Here is a 19,591-nt window from a genome sequence, read left to right on the forward strand (position 1 = left end):
GGATGCAGGGGTTTGCTGCTCTCCCACCTGCCTCCCTGCATTCCTGACACCTCCCCTGCATCCGCAGAGCCCTGACATCCCGGCCGAGCTCTCAGGGGGCTGCCACGGCTTCTCCAGGAAGTTCATGCGCTGGCAGCAGGAGCTGATTTTAGGTGGCACGACCAAAGACTCCCAGGGCAAGCTGCTACGGTGAGAGCCGCTGTGGTGCGGGTGTCCCCAAGGCATGGTGTAGGGTTCCAGCTGCAGCACTCACCCCTGGGACGGTTTGGGGCAGGGTTTCCTCATCCTCATCCTCATCCTCATGTGATGCCCACTGGAACCTGCCCTGGCTGCAAGAGGGGCTGTGGGGTTGTCTGGAAGAACATGTGATGCTGATGAGTGTATGGGGCTCGCGAGTGGGGCAGTGCTTTGGAGCAGGGTGGGGATGATGGGGGGCAGGATGCCTGGGTCCTCCCCTGGGTGACCATGGTGGGGCTGGGAGCCATGGGGTGGGGGATGGACCCATTCCTGCATCCCGGGGTGCTGCAGCCGGTCCCAGCGAGGTGCGTGCCTGTCCCCCAGCGCCGAGGCCCTGCAGACCATGTTCCTCCTCATGAGCCCCCGGCAGCTCTTTGAGCACTTCAAGGATGACTACGAGATCCATGACATCAGCTGGAGCGAAGAGAAGGCAGGCGCCATCCTGGAGGCCTGGCAGAGGAAATTCGTGGAGGTAGGCACTGGGAATGGCCCCCACATGGGGCTGGGCAGGGGTGAGCCTGTGTGTGGCATCCCCTTGTGTCCAGGCTGTCGTGTGGCCATGGGTCCTGGCACCACCCTCTTGTTGTCCAGTGGGTCTCTAGGGACACTCAATGGTGATGCTGATACCCCACGGGCTCTGGGGGGTGTAAAGGGGAGCTGGGGGGTCCTGACTCTTTTAATGGGGTGCACCTCTGGCAGCTGGCACAGGACTCCATCCCACCCAATGCCACGCAGAGCGTCCATGCTTTCTCCACCACCACGCTCAACGACATCATGAAGTCCTTCTCCGACGTCAGTGTCATCCGGGTGGCTGGGGGCTACCTCCTCATGGTGCGTACGTACGTCCCCTTCCCTGTCCCGCACCGTCCCTCCCTTGCCCCCCATCCCCACTAACCCACTGTGCTCTTCCAGCTGGCCTATGCCTGTGTCACCATGCTGCGGTGGGACTGCTCCAAGTCCCAAGGGGCTGTGGGTCTGGTTGGGGTCCTGCTTGTGGCTCTCTCCGTGGCCTCTGGCCTGGGGCTCTGCTCATTGCTGGGCATCTCCTTCAACGCAGCCACCACCCAGGTATGTGCTGGGGGAAGAGCCAAGGTACCACGGGGCTGGTGGGACTCTGGGAGCTGCGGGGTGGCCGGGTCCCCTCCTGGGTAGTGGCCATGTCCCCTCTCAGTGATACCAGCTACTCTCTGGCAGGTCCTGCCCTTCCTGGCCCTTGGCATCGGTGTGGATGACATGTTCCTCTTGGCTCACGCCTTCACGGAGACCAGCCAGCACATCCCCTTCAAGGTGAGCACGGAGCCCTGCCTGGGGGCCCCTGGCTCCCTCCCCTTTCCCCGCAGTCCCCATCACTCCCTCCCTCTGTCCCCACAGGAGCGAACGGGTGAGTGCCTGAAGCGCACAGGGACCAGCGTGGCTCTCACCTCAGTCAGCAACATGATTGCCTTCTTCATGGCAGCCCTGGTGCCCATCCCTGCCCTACGCGCCTTCTCCCTGCAGGTAGGGCCAGGGTCCCTCTCGAGGGTGCGGGCAGGAAGGGCTGGCCAAGCCCCCCTCTGACATGTCCCCTCACACCGCAGGCTGCGGTGGTTGTGGTGTTCAACTTCGCCATGGTGCTGTTTGTGTTCCCTGCCATCCTGAGCCTGGACCTGTACCGCCGGGAGAAACGCCGGCTCGACATCCTCTGCTGCTTCTACAGGTACCAGTGCCAGGCTGGCCACAGCGGGGCAGACCCTGTGTTCACCCCTGCTCCTCTCCTCCAGCATACCCTTCTACAGTCACAGAATCACAGAATGGTTTGGGTTGGAAAGGGCCTTAAGATCATCCAGTTCTAACCCCCCTGCCATGGGCAGGGACACCTCACACTAAACCAAGTTGCCCAGGGCTCTGTCCAGCCTGGCCTTGAACACTGCCAGGGATGGATGCCACTACCACTTCTTTGGGCAGCCTGTTCCAGCGCCTCCCCACCCTCACAGTGAAGAACTTCCTTATATCTAACCTGAACTTCCCCTGTTTAAGTTTTAACCCGTTACCCCTTGTCCTGTCCCTACAGTCCCTGACGAAGAGTCCCTCCCCAGCATCCCTATAGGCCCCCTTCAGGTACTGGAAGGCTGCTAAGAGGTCCCCACGCAGCCTTCTCTTCTCCAGGCTGAACAGCCCCAACTTTCTCAGCCTGTCAGATTTACTCCAATTACCCCCAATTTACTCATCCTGTTCTTCCCTCTCTCCTTTCCTCTGTCCCCACAGCCCTTGCTCCTCACGGGTCATCCAGATCCAACCCCAGGAGCTTGCTGACGCCAATGACAACCATGCCTGCCACCCCTCCCCTTACGGTCACCCCGGCGTCGCCACCAGCACCCAGATCACCACCACTGTGCAAGCCTTCACTCGCTGCGACCCCTCTGGCCACCACGTCGTCACCGTCCTGCCACCCACCTCGCAAGTGTGCACCTCACCCGCCGTCCTCCTGCCCCCCACCGACCCCATGGGCTCGCAGGTCTTTGCCCCGTCCAGCTCCACGCGGGACCTGCTGGCCCACATGGATGAGGCTAAGAGTGGAAGGGAATGTGTCCCGCTGCCCTTCTGCCGCTGGAGCCTCGCTGACTTCGCCAGGGAGAAGTATGCCCCGCTCCTACTGCGGACCCGGACCAAGGTGAGGTGGGGCTGGCCCCAAAGGTGCCACCCTGGGTGGGTTGGTGGCACAGGACCCTGCTTGACTCCCCCTTGCTGTCCCCACAGGCCGTGGTGGCGGTGCTGTTCCTGGCGCTGCTGGGGCTGAGCCTCTATGGCACCACCATGGTGCACGACGGGCTCTACCTGACGGACATCGTGCCGCGGGACACCAAGGCGCACGCCTTCATCTCGGCCCAGTTCAAGTACTTCTCCTTCTACAACATGTTCATCGTCACCAAGGGCGGCTTCCACTACCCCGGTGCCCAAGCCGCCCTGCTCAGCCTGCACCAGGCCTTCAGCACCGTCAAGTACGTGGTGCGGGAGGACAACAGCGACCTGCCCAAGATGTGGCTTCATTACTTCCAGGACTGGCTGAGAGGTGAGGGACATCCCTGTTCTCCATGACCACCCCCCTGCCCAAGGACCCTCCTGCCCACCTGCATGCTCCCTGCTGATCTGGGAATGTCTTCCCTGGGCAGGCTGGTCCCGCGGCGTTCCCAGGGTGACTCGCAGTGCCCTGGGGTTTCTGCATGCCCATCCCACTGGCACCACACTCCCTGGGGTACACGGGATGCTGTGCAGGGTGGTGTGCCCCAAGGGATGCTCACTTCCACACTGCATCCCCAGGGCTCCAGGCCACCTTCGACAGGGACTGGCAAGCCGGGCGCATCACCCACGATAGTTACCGCAATGGCTCTGAGGATGGGGCGCTGGCGTACAAGCTCCTAATCCAGACTGGCAACAAGAAGGAGCCCTTCAACTTCAATCAGGTGCGTAGGGACTGGGCTGGGGTGATTGGGCTGGGGACGATGCTGTGCCCACTGCTCAGCTCATTCCTACTCCTGCGCTCTCCTTGTAGCTGACCACGCGGCGGCTGGTGGATGAGAACGGCATCATCCCCCCTGACACCTTCTACATCTGCCTGACGGTGTGGGCCAGCAACGACCCCCTGGGCTTTGCTGCCTCCCAAGCCAACTTCTACCCACCGCCCCCCGAGTGGATCCATGACAAGTACGACACCACAGGCGAGAACCTGCGAAGTGAGTGAGCGTCCTGGGCTCCCCATGGCCCTTTCCTGCCTCCTGGCAAACCCCCTGCAGAGAGGACCCTCCTCCCTGCACCTCTCCTGCCTGCAAGCATTCCCCCCTGAAGAGAAACCCCCACATCCCTCGTCCCATCAGCATCCGCTGGTAGAGGAACTGTGCTACTTCCCTGTGCCCCACGCTTGTCCCCCTCCACCCGACTGTGCGTTCCCTGTACCCTTAGTATGCAGCAACGGATCCCTGCTTCAGTCCATGAGCATCTCACTGCAAAGAAGCCCTTCCACTCTGCCCCACAAACATTACCCTGTAGAGAAACCCCTTGCTCCCCATGACCCACTAACTCAGATGCATCCTGCTGGCAGAGAAACACCCTTGTCCTTGCTCCCTGTCCGCTCTGCACACACTTCCCAGCCCTGTGGTACCCAGACAGGCGTCAGGCTGCATTCAGCCCCATGCTGCCTGCACTCCTGTGCTGCCCATACCCTCACACTGCCCGTGCTGTCCTCCGCAGTCCCTGCAGCCCAGCCGCTGGAGTTCGCACAGTTCCCCTTCTACCTGAGCGGGCTGCGTCGCACGGCCGACTTCGTGGAGGCGATTGAGAGTGTCCGTGCCATCTGCCGAGAGGCTGCCCAGCGCCACGGGGTGCTGAGCTACCCCAGCGGGTACCCCTTCCTCTTCTGGGAGCAGTACATCGGCCTGCGCCACTGGTTCCTGCTGGCCATCAGCATCCTGCTGGCCTGCACCTTCCTTGTCTGCGCCCTGCTGCTGCTCAACCCCTGGACGGCTGGCATCATCGTGAGTACGCACCCTGATGCGTGGGGCGGGGGTGACCGGCCATGCTGCCCTCCTGATGGCAGGGACAGGGACATCCAGACCTGCTGCTATCCTGCTGGGTGGCACTAGGGACCTGCTTCATGGGGATGGGGTGGACAGGGACACCCTGGGTGAAAGGGACACCCATGTGGAGGAGACAGGGGTCTGGGGACCTCAGTGCTGAAGAGGGTGAGGGGAGCATCCATATGGGTGTGGCAGTGAGCGGGGGGCTCATATGGAGGCACATCAGGGACACCTCTGATGAAGGAAATGTGGGTAGTGGGCAGGAGTTCGGGAACATCCATGCAGAGGATGATGAACATCCCAAATAGGGGGAAAGGGGTCAGTGGGGTGAGGCAGCCCTATTGGGAGGGATAGGATTGGGTATGCTGGGAGCAGAAGGGCAGCCAGTCAGAGCCAGCCCTCACCGACCCCACCACCCCCTCCCAGGTCTCCATCCTGGCCATGATGGCAGTGGAGCTGTTCGGCATCATGGGCCTTATGGGCATCAAGCTGAGCGCCATCCCCGTGGTCATCCTCATCGCCTCGGTGGGCATCGGTGTGGAGTTCACCGTCCACGTGGCGCTGGTGAGCACAAGCAGGCCCCTGCCCGGTTCTCACTCTCTGGCACCCTCACCCCTTGGCCATGCGCTGATGGGGGGCCACATCACGTGTGGCACATGGGAACGAGCCCTGCGTCACATCCCCATCCCATGCAGGGCTTCCTGACGGCTGTGGGGAGCAGGAACGTGCGCTCGGCTGCAGCGCTGGAGCACACCTTCGCCCCTGTGATGGATGGAGCTGTCTCCACCCTCCTGGGTGTCCTCATGTTGGCTGGCTCCGAGTTTGACTTCATCATGAGGTGAGTGCCAGCGGGGATTAAACCAGCCCCTTCCTTGCTGCCTGCCAAGAGCTTTGGCAGCGGAGGCTGGTGAGCGTGGCAGGCCCCTGGCGGGTGGTGGGGATGTGGGGCAGCTGGTGCGGATGTGTCTTGCTGGGGGTACCTACCCCATCTTACATGGAGGCTGGGGAGGCATGGGGAGGTTACGGGGTGTGGTATAGGAAGCCGTGTTTGTGGGGGCATGGGGTTCATGGTGGCTGTGCCCACTTATTCCCTCTGCCTGTGCCCCCCCCCCCAGGTACTTCTTTGCCGTGCTCACCATCCTGACACTGCTGGGGCTGCTCAACGGGCTGGTGCTGCTGCCAGTCGTGCTCTCTGTCATTGGGCCACCCCCTGAGGTACAATGCCCCATCGCACCTCTCCCTGTCCCTCCCCAACCCTGTACCCACCTCTCTTCGTCCCCTACCACCCCTTACCCTGTCCCCTCTTCACCCTATACCCATCCTTGCTGTGTCCCAGCCTCACCTTGTAGCCACCTGAGCCCATCCCTCACCCTCATCCTGTACCATCCCTCACCCTCACCCTGTACCATCCCTCACCCTCACCCTGTACCATCCCTCACCCTGTACCATCCTTGCTTTATCCAATCTTTTCCTTGCCCCACATCCAGCTTGGCCCGTATCTGCTTGACCCCATTCCTGCCTCACCCCACACTCAACTCCCCCTCTCCCTCCCTGACCCATTTGAACCCATCCTTGCTTCACCCTGTATCTCTATCCCTCTACACACCCCTTATGCCATATCCCTGCCACCCCACAGCCCTCCATCCCTGTGTATTCTTTGTCCCTCTGACTCCATCCTCTCTCCCCCCAGGCATCCCTGGTGGATAACAGCCCCCGCCTGCCCCCGTCAGAGCCAGTGCCCCCATGCCTGGGCCCTGGGGGTCTCTATGTCCGCCGCGCCCCAGCCTGGCCTGCCACCTTCCCTGACCCCTCAGACACGGAGCACTACGCAGAGGCCATGGGGCCGGGGAGCCCACGGGGGCCCTTCATTGTGCCCCCAACCCCGGCACACATCCTGCTGGAGGCCGGCAAGGACCCCAGCTTCCCCCGCATCACTGTAAGTACCTCTGCCCACAATGGCATTACCATCCCCATGGGAGAGGGTCATGGATAGAGCCAGGGGGTGTGGGCTCGTGGATCCCCTGTAGTGCTGGTGGGATTGCCAGAGGGATGCTCAGCATGACTGGGGGTCCTCATGCTCCATGTCCCCCCATCCAGGTGCTGAAGCCCTATAAGGACAGCCCAGAAATCCAGGGAAAGAAGGAGGCTCCCGGCCCGCAGCCAGCACCCCCATTGTCCTTTGGGGAGCAGTGCCCTGTTCCACCCCGAGAGCACCCACAGCCCTGCCCGCCGGGTGCCCAGCCAGTGCCCCCCGGAGCCCTGCCTGCCTACAGCACCCATCTGCAGGGCCCCGCCGGCACCTACACCACTGTCACAGCCACCGCTTCGGTGACAGTGGCCCTGCACCCCACGCTGCCCGGCTCCTACCCCAGCTTCATCCCTGAGGGCTTCACCAGCAGCGAGCGGGACTGCCTGGAAGAGCCCAGTGTGCCCAGTACCAGCAGCACCACCATGCCCGACACCTTCGAGATGCAGAGCATGGGATGCCACGGGGCGGGCGCCCGGCGTTAGGTGAGCTGGGGACATGGGCACCCTACCCTAGGTGCATGCATGGGGATGCAGGGTGGGATTGCAGGGACCCGTCTGAGCCCCATCATTCTCTCTCCCCACAGGTTGCTCCCCAGGCCCAGGAGGGTGCAGAGCGGGGTCGCCCGCATCGTGCTGCTAATCACCGGAGTGGCGATGCCCCCGGTCTCGGAGGACCGTGCCCCCCAGCAAAAGGGGTCAGCAGGGCAGGCTGGCACTTCTATGCAAGCTGTGTGCAGGCCATGCTGTGCCCACGTGTCCCCAACCCGGGGCTGTGCCGATGGTGCCGCATCCCCTCACCCGGGGTTTGGGGTTACCCTGCCCTGGGCTTGTTGTGTCCGTCCCCCCCCAGAAATGGAAGCACTAACCCCCCCACTCTGTTTCTGGAGCTGCTGGCAGGGCAGGCTCCATGTCCTGCCAGCTCCCCCCCTGCGGGGTCACTGCCTGCTCCCTGTCACCTCCTCCTGGGACCCCTCACCCGGGCCACAAGCTGGGGTGCCCCGACAGGGTGCTCTGATGCCCTGGGGTGCTGTGGGCAAGGCCTGGGGCGGGCACCCCCCCCACCTTTATTTATTGCAAAGGGAAACTATCTATAGAGAGATATATATTTTTAAGCTTATTTTTAAAGATTTATTTCTCAGCCTATGGCCTCGCCCGGCTGCCCAGCGCAGGCAGAGAGGGGGGACACCCTTTGCCAGTGCAGTGGGAGCCCGGAGCTGGGGCACAGACCTGGTTCCTGCCCCCCAGCTCCACGGGGTGCTGGGTGGCCACAGGCAGCTCCCCCCCTCCCTCCAATTCTCGCTGCTCTGTGCCTCAGTTTCCCCACCAGCGATCGCAGGAGGGATGGAGATCGGGGATGTGCCTGATGCGGTTGCTCCCACTGCACAGGCAGGGGTTTTGGGGGGTGTCCTTGAGGGTGATCCTTGCTGTGCCAAGCCCCTGAGCTGTCCCACAGTCACAGCCCCTTGTGCCACACACAAGGCAGTGCACGCTCCCGTGGGTGCCCACACTGCCACCGGGCACATCCCACTGGAAAGCGCATTTCTCACCATGTCCCCATACCACGGGGCTGCCCCGAATGCCAGCCCCCTGTCCCCATCCCCATCCCTATCCCGGGCACTGTCCATGCCGTTACCCAGCACTTTAACTCCAGCGGTGTTTGCCGTGCCCATGGCCCTGGTGCCCCCCCAGCCCCAGACACTGGGGTGGCCCTTGGGACCCTGTCCCCGTGCCAGGCGTGGGCACGGCGGGCAGCCCCCCCCCCTTTCCCCAACACGCCATCTAAGTTATTTATATCAAAGAGAGCAAAGGTTTATTTTTGTAGTTTGTACAGGCGGTAGTGGGGACCGAAGGTTTATTTTTAAAGAGTAAATATATATATTATATATAAATTACCTGCTGTGTCCGGCCCTTCATCCTGGGGGGCACAGCTGGGGGAAGGGAGGGTGCTTGAGACAGATCCAGCTGTGTGTGCGCATGCAATGGGGTGTGCAATGGGGATGCAGGCAGTGTGGAGGGGGATGTGTGTGGCACATGTGGGGCTGGCAGTGTGGTGTGTGTGTCCAGGGCTACAAGGAGCTGGGGATGCTGGCAGGGCTTGGGGAGAGGGTCACTGGTGTTGGTGCTGGGTGGGTGCAGAGGTGCTGGGGTCTCCCCTCACTCTTAAGCCCCAGGTTCCCCATCTCGCTCAGTCCCTTCCCTACCGGTGCATGGAGGGGATGTTGCAGCCCTGCGAGGTGCTCGCTGCCCGCTGCAGCACAGCCCCGCTGCCGCAGGGGGGCAGCACAGCCCCGGGGAAGGGCCCAGCGCAGAGCCCGGTTAGGGGCAGCGTGGGGCTGGCGAAACGGGGGGCTCACCCTGTATCCCCATCCCACAAGGGACCCCTTCCTGCAGCCCCTCCCCCTGCGTTACTGGGGTGTATGGGGGTCCTCACACGCACGGCACAGCCCAGCTCCAAGCCCCCATTCCCTGCACCGCTTCTTGGGGTGAACCAGGAATCCTGCCCTGACCCTGGAGCTGTGGCATGGGGCAAAGAGCTTTATGGATGCTCTTGGCCACGGTGGCACCTCTGGCAGTGCCGAGCCCCGCACCCTGCCCCACTGCACAGGGGGGCACTGCCGCTGCCCAAGCCCCTACTTGGCGTGTGGGTCCAGGTGACGGTGGTGGTCGCGGGGCCGTGTGCCGCGCCGAGGCCGGCAGAGGTGCGAGGGCACCCCACTGCCCTTCTTCAGGGCATGGGACCGCCAGGCTGCAGCGATGCTCTCTGCCTATGGGGATGGGGACACGGATGGTGGCATCAGCATGGCCACAGTGTGGCCCCCCCCTCAAACCCAACCCTACAGCATCCTCCAGCTGCTGAGGTGAGCCAGGACACCGTGGGAGGAGGCAGAGGCTCACCGGGATGAGCAGATCCCGCTGGTTTTGGCTCTCCAGCGTTGCCAGCTCACTGGGTGCCAGCAGGGGCAGGCGCAGCTCCTGCACAGGCAGAGCAGCCACCTCAGACACTGGGCGCTCCAGGACAGCCTGCGAGACAGCAGAATGTAAGGGATGGGCTTGGTGATGTCCTGGGCACCTCTGGGTGCCTCTGCCTGATGGGGGCCACCATCCATGACCACCCCACTGTGCCCATGCATTGCACTCACCGAGCTGACGTGTGCCCACTCCCGCACAGCCTGCACCAGGTCCAGCTCGTCCACTGCCAGGCGGTCACTGCGCAGCACCCGCGCCAGCACCACATCAGAGAGCTCGTGGAAGCCCTGTGTCCGCACCACCGCCTGCCAGCACAGCGCAGCGCTGCTGGTACAGGGACCCCCCCACATCCCTCTCCCTGAGCCATCAAGCCCATCCTGGTGAATCCCTGCCTGGCACCCCAGCACTTCCCCAACCAGACATCCATCCCCTGGCATCCCAGTACCCACCATCCACCCTTTCCCTGGCACCCAGCATCTCCCTGAACACCATTTGCTCCCTTTCTTCTCCTGCCCAACCTCCCGTCAACTCATTCTTAGGGTCCTTGCATTCCTTCCTTATAGAATCACAGAATGGTTTGGGTTGGAGAGGACCTTAAGATCGTCCAATTCCAACGCCCCTGCCATGGGCAGGGACACCTCACACTAAACCCTGGCACCCAAGGCTCTGTCCAACCTGGCCTTGAACACTGCCAGGGATGGAGCATTCACAACCTCCCTGGGCAACCCATTCCAGTGCCTCACCACCCTCACAGTAAAGAATTTCCTCCTTAGATCCAATCTAAACTTCCCCTGTTTAAGTTTGAACCCGTTACCCCTTGTCCTGTCACTACAGTCCCTGATGAAGAGTCCCTCCCCAGCATCCCTATAGGCCCCCTTCAGGTACTGGAAGGCTGCTATGAGGCCTCCACGCAGCCTTCTCTTCTCCAGGCTGAACAGCCCCAACTTCCTCAGCCTGTCTTCATACGGGAGGTGCTCCAGTCCCCTGATCATCCTCGTGGCCTCCTCTGGACTTGCTCCATGCTGTGTTCCCCAGTGTTCCACATGCCCCCCAGTGCTCCCCATACCCCCCAGTGCTCCCCATGCCCTAGGGTACCCATGTCATGCTCCCCCATGCCTGCAGCCGTACCGCAGTGCAGCCCTCGATGAAGGCCAGGCAGTGCTGCTGGAGGTCTGTCTGCCCGTAGGTCACTGCAGCCTGTGGGACAACACAGACACTTGCAATGGGGTCTGCGGCAGGAGGGAACCCTCACCAAAGCCATCTTAGGGACCAGGGTGAGCTAAGCATCCATGTGTGGGGATGCCACAGTGCAGATGTGGAGGGAAAGGGCACCAAGTTCCCTGCTTTCCTGGCCTGCCCCACAGCAAAGAGTTTGGTGGCCCCATCACCTGACAGCCCTGCTGTCAGCAGGAAGCACCTGACTTTCCACTGCTGCTCAGGGCCATCACCCAGCCCTAGTGGGCAAGGAGCCCCAGCACTGCTATCACAAGGTCACACTGCAAGGACACGGGGCCGCACATCCCCAGTGCTCCTTGTGTGGGCACAGGGTCAGCTTAGAACCCCCACATATACCCCATGCCTTGGTATCAGCCCCAGCCTGCCCCACACATACCATCATCCCTCTGCAGCAGGAATTCGGGGCGCCCTCATACGCCCCCAGCCCTACACAGCAATGCTGGGCTCAGGGCTGGCACCAGGAGGACAAGTCCCTGTCCCCCTTCAGTGGCAGCCCCTGCGTGCAGGGTATATGGGACCAGCAAAGGCAGGGTGAGCATCGCCCCCCCCTCCACCGTGGTGTGGAACCGGGACTGACGCAAGCTGGGGAGGAAGGGAAGATGTTTTCTTCAGGTTTGTTTTGTTCTGGGGTTTTGGGGTTTTGTGTTTGTTTCCTCCAGGTCAGTTGTAGCTCTGTTTATGCCAGGGTGGTCTGGCACCACATCTGGCAGGAGCTTCTGTGCTCTGGGGCCAGCATCTCACCACAAGAGCATCACTTTGTCCTGTGGGCGATGGAACAAATCCCCTTACCCTGGGGAGCAGCTTTGGTCTCACCAAGCAGCATGGCAGGGCCATTGGGATCCCCCTAAAAGGTTATTTTTAGATGCCCTAAATCTCAGCAGGGTTTTGGGGCTGGCCTCAAAACCATGAGAGCTCCCAGAAACCCAGTGCATCCCAGTTTCATAGAGATGATGGCAAGGCACTGGGGATCCCCTGGCACTGGGGAGCTCTGGCCAGCTCTGCTCAGGGCAGGCTCTGGTGGCCCTGGCGGCCCTGGCAGCCCTGGTACGATGTGCCAGGGTAGGAAATCCTGCCCCACCATCCAGCCAAGAGCAGGAAGGTCAGGCCAATTCCTGTCCCAAAACAGGACAGGTTGTTTTTAACCCTCTGTGACCCCACTGGTGTCGCACTCACCTGCAGAGCCTCGCAGACCTGTTCCACATTCAGCGTGTCCTTGATGAACTTGATGCAGAGCTGGAAAGCAAATGGGGAGAGAATAGGAAGAGCGGAGACCCAGCCCTGCCAGCCCTCTCCTCGACTCTCCCCATAGCTCCCAGGACATGGGACAGGAGACATGGGGGGATAGCACCTCCAGCCCCCCAGGCAGTGATGGGCTGTGGGATGAGGGCTCACAGCACAGCCCGTGGGCAGCCAGCCTGGGCACTGATTCAGCCATAGGCTGAGCTTGATGCCATCAAAACCCAGCCAATCTCATAGCCCCAGGCGGGCCACCTAACCCTGGCCACTGTCCCCATCTGTGTCCTGCCATGGGAGACAGCCCTGGTGCTGGCTGGGTGACCTCGGCTTTGCCCAGCCCTGCTCTCTGCCTCTGTTTCAGTTTCCCTTCACCTGACTCTTCTGGGTAAGATATTATAAAGAAACTAACGAATGCAAAGTTATATTTATAATAAGCACCCAAAATAGAAAAAAAAAAAAGGATGTGCAATCATTCACACATTAAAAAAAGCAACCATCACATTCAAGATCCTGTCCTTTCTAAGTAGCATCTGCTGTGTGCATCTTCAGGGAAAATCCCACTAAGCAGTACATGGCATTGCAACAGCTATCTATCTATGTGTCTTACCACCAACCTAAGGGGTCAGAGCCCCTAGGAAACCAAAGGGGATGTGACACGCAGGGAGGAACCCTCAGCTGGAGCAGAAGGGCCCTGAGTCATTGGCAACAGGGACATGAGGTCACTCTGCAGCTGCGGACACAGTCAGGGGTTTCCCTTGGTCAGCCCCTTTCCTTCCCCCCATCCTCTATGGCTCACTGCAGGATATCCCGGGGTTGGACTAGATGATCTTTTTAGGTCCCTTCCAACCCTTGGGATTCTGTGATTCTGTGATTCTGTGATTCATTTGTCTGGGGCACAGCATCCCCCTTTCCTGCGACACCCTTTATGTCCCTTCAGCCAGCTGTTTGACAGCCCCGTGCCACATCTGGGCTGCGCTTGTCCTCATGGGGTGACGGGGCAGGTCTCGCCCCACCACCCCAGCACACAGCAGCCCACGGTGGCTCAGCTCCTGGGCACGGTGCGAAGAGAGGGGAAGTCCGGGTGTGAGACGGCGGGTCACGCGATCAGCCCAGCCGTAATCCAGGAATCATCCTGATGACGTGGCCCAGCCGCCCGCCCCAGCGCCAAGCTGCTCCAGCTCCTTCCCCTCCTCATCCGCCTCCCACCCCTCCTCTTTGCTCCCTGCTGCCTTCCCAAAACCTTCTCTCCTGAGCAGCACCTCCCTGGCAGCACCACGGCTGAGCGCTCTCCAGGAATGGGGCTTTCCCTACGGCATCATCCAGCCAGATGACCAAAGGGCACCCGTGGGTGATAGCATTGGGGCTTTCCTGCAAGATATGAGACTCCATAAGCTTCCCAGGGATTCCCCGGCCCCCGCAGGACTCCTGGCTGGTGAAGCATCCCCTCAAGGGGGATCCCACTGAAGAGACCCTCTGGGATCGAGAAGCAGGGTCAGAGCCTGCATTGGACCGTGGTGATCCATCCTCAGAACCACCTCCAGGCACCAGCCACTCAAGGACCATCTTGGGGTGCTCCTCAGCATGGGCGCACTCGGGGACCACCACCCCAGAGTAAGCAGTGCTGTACCTTGCATAGGTCCTGCAGACCATATTCCACTGATGAAGTCAGAACCTCCAGCGCCTGCAGGCAAGAGAGACCTTGTGAGCATCGGGTGCAGGAGCAGGCATGGCAGCCCAGTGGACAAGAGCACGTGTCCTCCTGTCTCTGTGGGAGCTCGCAGGTGGGGTATGGGACAGGAAGGGCTGCCCCATAGGGGCATATGAATGTGCCCTGCTCTGGTGTCCCCATTCCGATCATCCCGCTGTGCACAGCATCCCAAGGCTGGGGCAGACACATGTGGGACAAGATGCTGTGGACACCCCTGTGTGCTAGGCTGAGCCCTACACATTCATTGCACTGTTAACCAGCCATAAAGTGTCATACAGAGCATCCTCTCCACCTTCAAAACACCCCCCACCTCTGCATCCCCCTTGTCCCTCTCACGCCCATGGTCCCTGCCAGCCCCATCCCCACTCACGATGTGGCTGTTGAGGGTGACGCTGTTGGTGTAGAGGAACTCGATGACGGCCAGGAAGACCTCGGGCTGCACATTGCCCAGGATGAAGGGTCCCTGGGGTGGGATGCTGCTGGGGGAGTCCTCGCTGCCCGCCGGCCCCTGGCTGAGCATCCCTCGGAAAGCCTGGCAGCGGCACGCCAGCACACAGCGGTGCGCAAACACCTTCTGCTGCTCCCGGCCCACCACGAATGTCACGTCACTGCACGGAGAGGGGACCATGAGGGCTGGGGTGCCTGGGAGCTGGGTCACAGGATGCTCTGGAGCTGGGACAGGGCACATAGGGAGGGACTGGCTGGGTGGGCTTTTTTCTAGCAGAAGCACGGAGGGTCCTTGCTTGTGGCTCCTTATGGCCATCTGAAAGGTGGGGTGAGCAAGACAGGTCCTCTGGAAAGCACAGCCAGCCATAGGTACCGAGCACAGAAAGACGCGAGTGCTGGCACAGAGCAGGGCAGAGAAAGGCCAGGGACAGCTGGAGAAAGTGGCTGTCTCTTTTGGCACGGCAGAGCAGGAGAAAGCACGGCTGTCACTGGGCTCAGCCTCCTTGACTCACGGGAACTGAGTCATGGGCTCTTGGATGTGCAGCCTCTGGCATTGCTGGCAGTGGGGCTGGCACTGGCCTGTTGTGCACTCTGAGGCACAAGGTCTGCCCCGCTGCCCTTGTCCCACATATCCTCCCAGCACCATGGGAGTGTTCCCCTTCCGAGGAAAGGGAGGCTAGATGAGGGGAAAAGGGACCCTCTAGCCTATACGCACCATGCAGCCACGGCCCATCCATCCTCTCCTCCTCTGTTTCTCCATCCCAGCAGGACAACAGAATACATGCCACCCAAACTCTAGCTGCCACTTGGCCATGCGCAAACCCATGGCCCAAACCTCATGGCGTCCCACAAGGAGATGGATGTGCCCACCAGAGGGAAAGGCACTTATGTCATCCCACATGTCTACTGGGATGGGCATACCAGGCAGTGTGAGCTGAGCTCTCCATGATTGCTGCTGTAAGAGGGACTGAAATTAACTATTCCATGGCTGTGGTCCACAAAACAAGCAGGGGAAGCAGTCTGTGAGATGTGGGATGCAGGCTACAGTTACGGGATGCAAGGTCTGGGATGCAGGATGGAGGCTCATGCAGCAGGATGGGCGGAGGATGAAGGATGCAAAATGCAGAAAGAAGAATGAAGGCTGTGGGACGCAGGCTACAGGAGGAAGGATGTAGGATAAAGGTGACAGATGCAGAGCGCAGATTTCAGGTTGTAGGATGCAGAATGAAGGCTGCAGGGTGAAAAGTGTGGGCTGCAAGCAGTGGGCTGGGGATGACCAGGCACTGGCAGCCGCTTCCCCACTGCCTGGTGCTGTGGCTGGGGAGTTTTCACTGGAATTTCTCTTCTGGGTGGCCAAAACTTTCAGCAGGGACGGGGGGTTCCTCAGATAGCACTGACATTTGTGCCAGGCCTCAGCACAGGACCACAGGGCCAGCTCGCTGTCAGGCAGGACCTGCCGTGTAGGTGCCAGGTAGTGGAGGCAGCAGCTCTCCATCTCCACTCACCGCTGCGGGAGGAGGTAGCAGGGATGCCAAGCGCTGCCGCCTGCCTTCAGTGCTGCCGGAAGGCTGGAGATATCGAAGGAAAGCACTGAAGGAGCCAAGCACGGACAGCTGGCTGCCCCTGGGGAGCGGGGTGGCTGCAGCACCCTCACTGCTGGCAAGGGCAGAAGTCTCAGCACGGGATTTTGCCTGGGACATTGCCTTGCCATGCCGGCATCGCTCCCTGGGACGGAGAGGATCTGGGCACACTTGGGGTCCTCCCCCGCTCCGGAGAGATGGTGGCTGCCCCAGGGCCGAAGGTACCCAGCAGCCCTGGGCTCCTGCAAAAGCAGTACGGGCTCCCCATGTTGAAAGGAGGTCCTAACCCCCTAACCCCACCCACACACCCCCCCCCCCCCCCCGGCAAGGCTCAGATCCATGGGGAAGCAGCACGGAGCAAGCGCCGGGGGCTTCGGCACGGCTGGGGGGTGTGAGCCCCCCGAGCCCTCACCTGAACTGGGGGTTGTTGACCAGGGTGCGGAGGGCAGCGGTGAAGGCGGCCGCTTCGCCCTGCAGCAACCGCGCCGAGCAGGGACCAGCCATGGGCTGCCTTGGGGAGGAGGGCGGAGGAAGGCAGGAAGGCGGGAGGCAGGCGGGGGCCTGGCCGGCCCGGGGAGCCCGCAGGGAGGAGGCCGCCGCACGCCATGGCCCATTGCTGGGGAAACCTGGCACGGAGCAGAAGGGCTGCTGGGGAGGCAGCGGCAGGGAGAAAGGGGTGGCGAGTGGTGAAGCCCGTTCCTTGCTGCCGAGGCAGCGCCACGCGGGTGTCTGCCGGGCGGGACTGGATGGCTCGGTCCATGTGGCATCCCCCAAACGTGGCTCAGAGCAGGGCACCAGCGCCGGCCCTGTGTCGTCCCCCCCCACCCCCGCCTATCCAGTGGCTTTGCTGCAGAGAAGCCCCTGGATGGGGCAGACCGGGGTGAAGGGAGGCAGGCGGATGGGATTTTTGGGAAAGGGAAAACATGTGCAGGTTCAATGCGCAAAGATCACCACCACCTTTATATGCACAGCCCCCATGGAAAGCTGCTGGGCATGGCTGAGTGCCCTGCACTGGGAGATCTGGCCCCTGAACAGCAAAAGTAATCTTTCCTGCTGACGCTTCAGGTCAAAGCCCTGCAGCTCTCCTGTCTGCTTAGGACACACGAGCACAGGCAGAAAAAAGCATAACCAGCCTCACCCAAGCACTGCACCAGGGGATGCCCAGTCCCCTGTCTCCCAAGCCTGCCTGGAGCCAAGGAACATGATGAGGGGGGGTCCTGCAGAGGGACCCATCTTTGCCTGTCAGTGGTAGTGGAATGCAGAAGGAAGCACAGTGCCCACAGCGGCAGCCCAAAGAAGGGTCCAGCTGCCAGCGCTTGGCAGCGCTAGTCAGCGGCAGGCTATAAATACCTCCGATTGGAGATAGAAACACAAAAGCCATCTCGTCTTTCCTCAAACAGCTTGGCAGCCGGGCCAGACAAAGGCACATTGATGGGGTGGCGGTGGTGTACCAGCTGGGCTGGGCTCCCACAGTGGAGAGAAACCCCCTCAGGGCTGGGAATTCCCAGCAAACCTGCCCTCGGGCCAGGACTGTGCTCAATGGGTGCCCACCTGCCCATAGTACCCCTTGATACAGGGAGAAAAGGACCTAAACGATGCAAAGATCAAGCTGTTGGAGGGGCCAGCCCCAGTGCAGCCCATAGCTGGGGTGCAAAGCATCAATCACAGTGGCTATCCTCCACCCCTCCTTGCTCTTCCTTCACACATTTAACACAGGGAAACATTTTTGGGGCTGGCAGGGAGCAGCCAACGTTGGAATGCCCGGAGTGACTGCAGCTGTCCAGAGACCAGGAAACAAGGAGTTACAGGAGCCATGCCCCAGAGCAGCCCTGGAGAGCTGCAGTATCACGTAGCAACACACTGTAGGAACACAACAGGATTGTCCCTGCCAAGGTTGGTCCTGGACAGCCAGGAGCACAACATTGGCTGGAAACAAGTCCCCTGGGTTTACCCCTGCAGGGCAGGAGCAGGGCTAGTGGTAAGCGTGGGACAGGGAGGCTGGAGAAGGAGCTGCTCCCCTGTGCCAGGGGAAAGGCTGGGGATGGGAGAGCTGAGGGCTGGGCAAACCTGGGATGCAGTGGGTCAGTGGTGGCTGCTGGGGAGGGTGGTGCTGGAGAAGGGAAGGCAGCTGCCGTGGTCCCCCCAGTCCCTCGCCATGGGATTGCAGGGGTCAGAGATAAGCGAAGCCGAGATGGGATGAAGAACCTGTGGGACAACCTACCTCCTCCTGACACTCTCCTTTCCAGGCCACCCAGATGGCTGAGCAGCCCTCCGCAGAGGTGTCTGTGCCAGCCCAGGCAATGGCTGCAGACAACACCGAAGCCCACCCGCTCCGAACCACCCGGCGTGGGTCCCAGCCCCATGCACGGGGCACGGAGGAAGGCAAACCGCCGCTCCTGCTCTCCCGCCGCAGCTCCATCCTCAGCACGCTGCCGGCAGCCCTGGCCAGCCGCCGCAGCTCGCTGGGGGCAGCCCCGGGGGGCAGGCGCCCCTCCATCGGTCCCTGGCTGCTCCACAGCCGCGTGAGCTTCTCCGGGCTGCCCCTGTTCCAGCCCATCCTCAAGACCCGCCTGGGGAACACTTACAGGATAGGACCGGATGAAGGCTGCAAGTTCAATGCAGGGCGGGTGCAGCGGGTGCTGGAGGGAGCCTTGACGGGTGCCCTTGAGACCATGGTCTACACGCCCCAGGGCAGTGCGCTGCTAGCCCAGAACCTGGTTGAGATGCTGCAGAGCAGAGCAAAGGAGGTGGTGCCACCCCGGTACAAGCTGGTTTGCCACGTGCTGCTGGGGCAGCAGGCACAGCAGAGCCTGCTGGTGGCCAGCCGGGCACTGTGGGACCCCGAGAGTGACAGCTTTGCCTCCGCCACCTTCTCCAATGCTTCCCTCTTTGCTGTGGCCACAGTGCATGGGGTCTACTTTGAGTAGGGCCTGCCTCTCCCTCCACTCAGCACTGTAGTGCCGCTGAAATAAAGAGGTTTGCACCAGCTCTGGCTCATACCTGCAGTCTTTCATCATGGTGTGTGCCAGGATCGAGGGATGGGTGCACCTCAGTGCCCCAGTGCTCCCTCCAGTCCCCGGCCTGGGCTCACAGACACACCATAGCTTTCACTAGCACAGTTTACAAGCCCCAAGTTGCAGCAAAGGCAACCCAAAAGGCTGCATTACCCTGGGACCGGTGTCTGCCCAAGGCAATGCTACAGTGAGCAGCACAGGCAGCTTCCCCCAGCACAAGCCGCTCCCAGGCAGATCGATTACACAGTGATGGGGAAGGAGGTGACAGATTACCTTCGAAACAAGTTCATGGAGCACATTAAATTCCTCTTTTTTCCTGGCTCCAGTCCCAGCTCATATCCCATCACATGAGCTGTCACGGGGCAGGGACCCAGGCAACCCACCAACCCCTGGGCCTCAGCTCCTGCCTCCTGCCCCTCAGCAACAGCATGAGAGCAGGTGGGCTTGGTCCAAATGCAGTGGCAGTTGGGAATGAGACTTCAGCAGCAGCAAGGAGGCACCGAGGCAGTTCCAAAGCTCCACAGGCACCAGCAACAGCTAATTCTGCCCTTCCCACCATCCACAGGAACAGTGGAGGTACCACACAGG

The 19,591-nt window shown here is 61.4% G+C and overlaps 3 protein-coding genes across 10 annotated transcripts in view; 2 read left to right on the forward strand and 1 right to left on the reverse strand.

The window, feature by feature from the left end:
• Positions 1-8,707, forward strand: part of PTCH2 (patched 2) — a 21,976-nt gene extending 13,269 nt beyond the window's left edge. The window contains 18 exon segments of the mRNA XM_065673497.1: positions 68-189; positions 562-709; positions 937-1,068; positions 1,150-1,305; positions 1,432-1,524; positions 1,609-1,734; positions 1,815-1,933; positions 2,482-2,887; positions 2,974-3,286; positions 3,535-3,677; positions 3,767-3,947; positions 4,462-4,745; positions 5,214-5,351; positions 5,483-5,625; positions 5,903-6,002; positions 6,478-6,723; positions 6,885-7,298; positions 7,400-8,707. Coding sequence (XP_065529569.1) covers positions 68-189; positions 562-709; positions 937-1,068; positions 1,150-1,305; positions 1,432-1,524; positions 1,609-1,734; positions 1,815-1,933; positions 2,482-2,887; positions 2,974-3,286; positions 3,535-3,677; positions 3,767-3,947; positions 4,462-4,745; positions 5,214-5,351; positions 5,483-5,625; positions 5,903-6,002; positions 6,478-6,723; positions 6,885-7,298 — 3,264 coding nt within the window. The 3' untranslated portion in view covers positions 7,400-8,707.
• Positions 8,581-18,451, reverse strand: BTBD19 (BTB domain containing 19). 7 transcript variants are annotated; one of them, XM_065673499.1, is made up of 9 exons: positions 16,402-16,632; positions 15,915-16,062; positions 14,333-14,570; positions 13,882-13,935; positions 12,192-12,251; positions 10,911-10,979; positions 9,956-10,087; positions 9,711-9,836; positions 8,581-9,580 (listed from the first exon to the last, which is right to left on the reverse strand). In XM_065673499.1, exons 1-9 carry the CDS (start codon positions 16,601-16,603, stop codon positions 9,446-9,448), a joined length of 1,164 nt encoding a protein of 387 aa, XP_065529571.1. In that variant the 5' UTR covers positions 16,604-16,632; the 3' UTR covers positions 8,581-9,445. The 7 variants fall into 7 exon arrangements, with proteins under 7 accessions (XP_065529571.1, XP_065529577.1, XP_065529570.1 ...); XM_065673505.1 differs by lacking the exon at positions 15,915-16,062 and having other exon boundaries at positions 8,582-9,580; positions 16,402-16,628; XM_065673498.1 differs by having other exon boundaries at positions 9,443-9,580; positions 9,711-10,087; positions 16,402-16,635.
• DYNLT4 (dynein light chain Tctex-type 4) lies at positions 17,874-18,976 on the forward strand. Of its 2 annotated transcripts, none has more exons than XM_065673507.1 (2): positions 17,874-17,967; positions 18,236-18,976. In XM_065673507.1, exon 2 carries the CDS (start codon positions 18,245-18,247, stop codon positions 18,914-18,916), a length of 672 nt encoding a protein of 223 aa, XP_065529579.1. In that variant the 5' UTR covers positions 17,874-17,967; positions 18,236-18,244; the 3' UTR covers positions 18,917-18,976. The 2 variants fall into 2 exon arrangements, with proteins under 2 accessions (XP_065529579.1, XP_065529578.1); XM_065673506.1 differs by lacking the exon at positions 17,874-17,967 and adding an exon at positions 17,987-18,070.
• The last annotated feature ends 615 nt before the right edge of the window (positions 18,977-19,591 follow it).

This window comes from Lathamus discolor, chromosome 3 (assembly GCF_037157495.1).
Source record: "Lathamus discolor isolate bLatDis1 chromosome 3, bLatDis1.hap1, whole genome shotgun sequence".
Taxonomy (NCBI): Eukaryota; Metazoa; Chordata; class Aves; order Psittaciformes; family Psittacidae; genus Lathamus; species Lathamus discolor.

Excerpts from the sequence above, each read along its gene's own strand:
- BTBD19 (XM_065673498.1), bottom strand. The coding sequence starts at position 16,603 with ATGGGCCATGGCGTGCGGCGGCCTCCTCCCTGCGGGCTCCCCGGGCCG. Across the intron at positions 13,936-14,332 it reads TCACCCTCAACAGCCACATC|GCGCTGGAGGTTCTGACTTC; the intron begins GTGAGTGGGGAT and ends TCTTGCCTGCAG. Across the intron at positions 9,581-9,710 it reads AGCGGGATCTGCTCATCCCG|GCAGAGAGCATCGCTGCAGC; the intron begins GTGAGCCTCTGC and ends CCATCCCCATAG.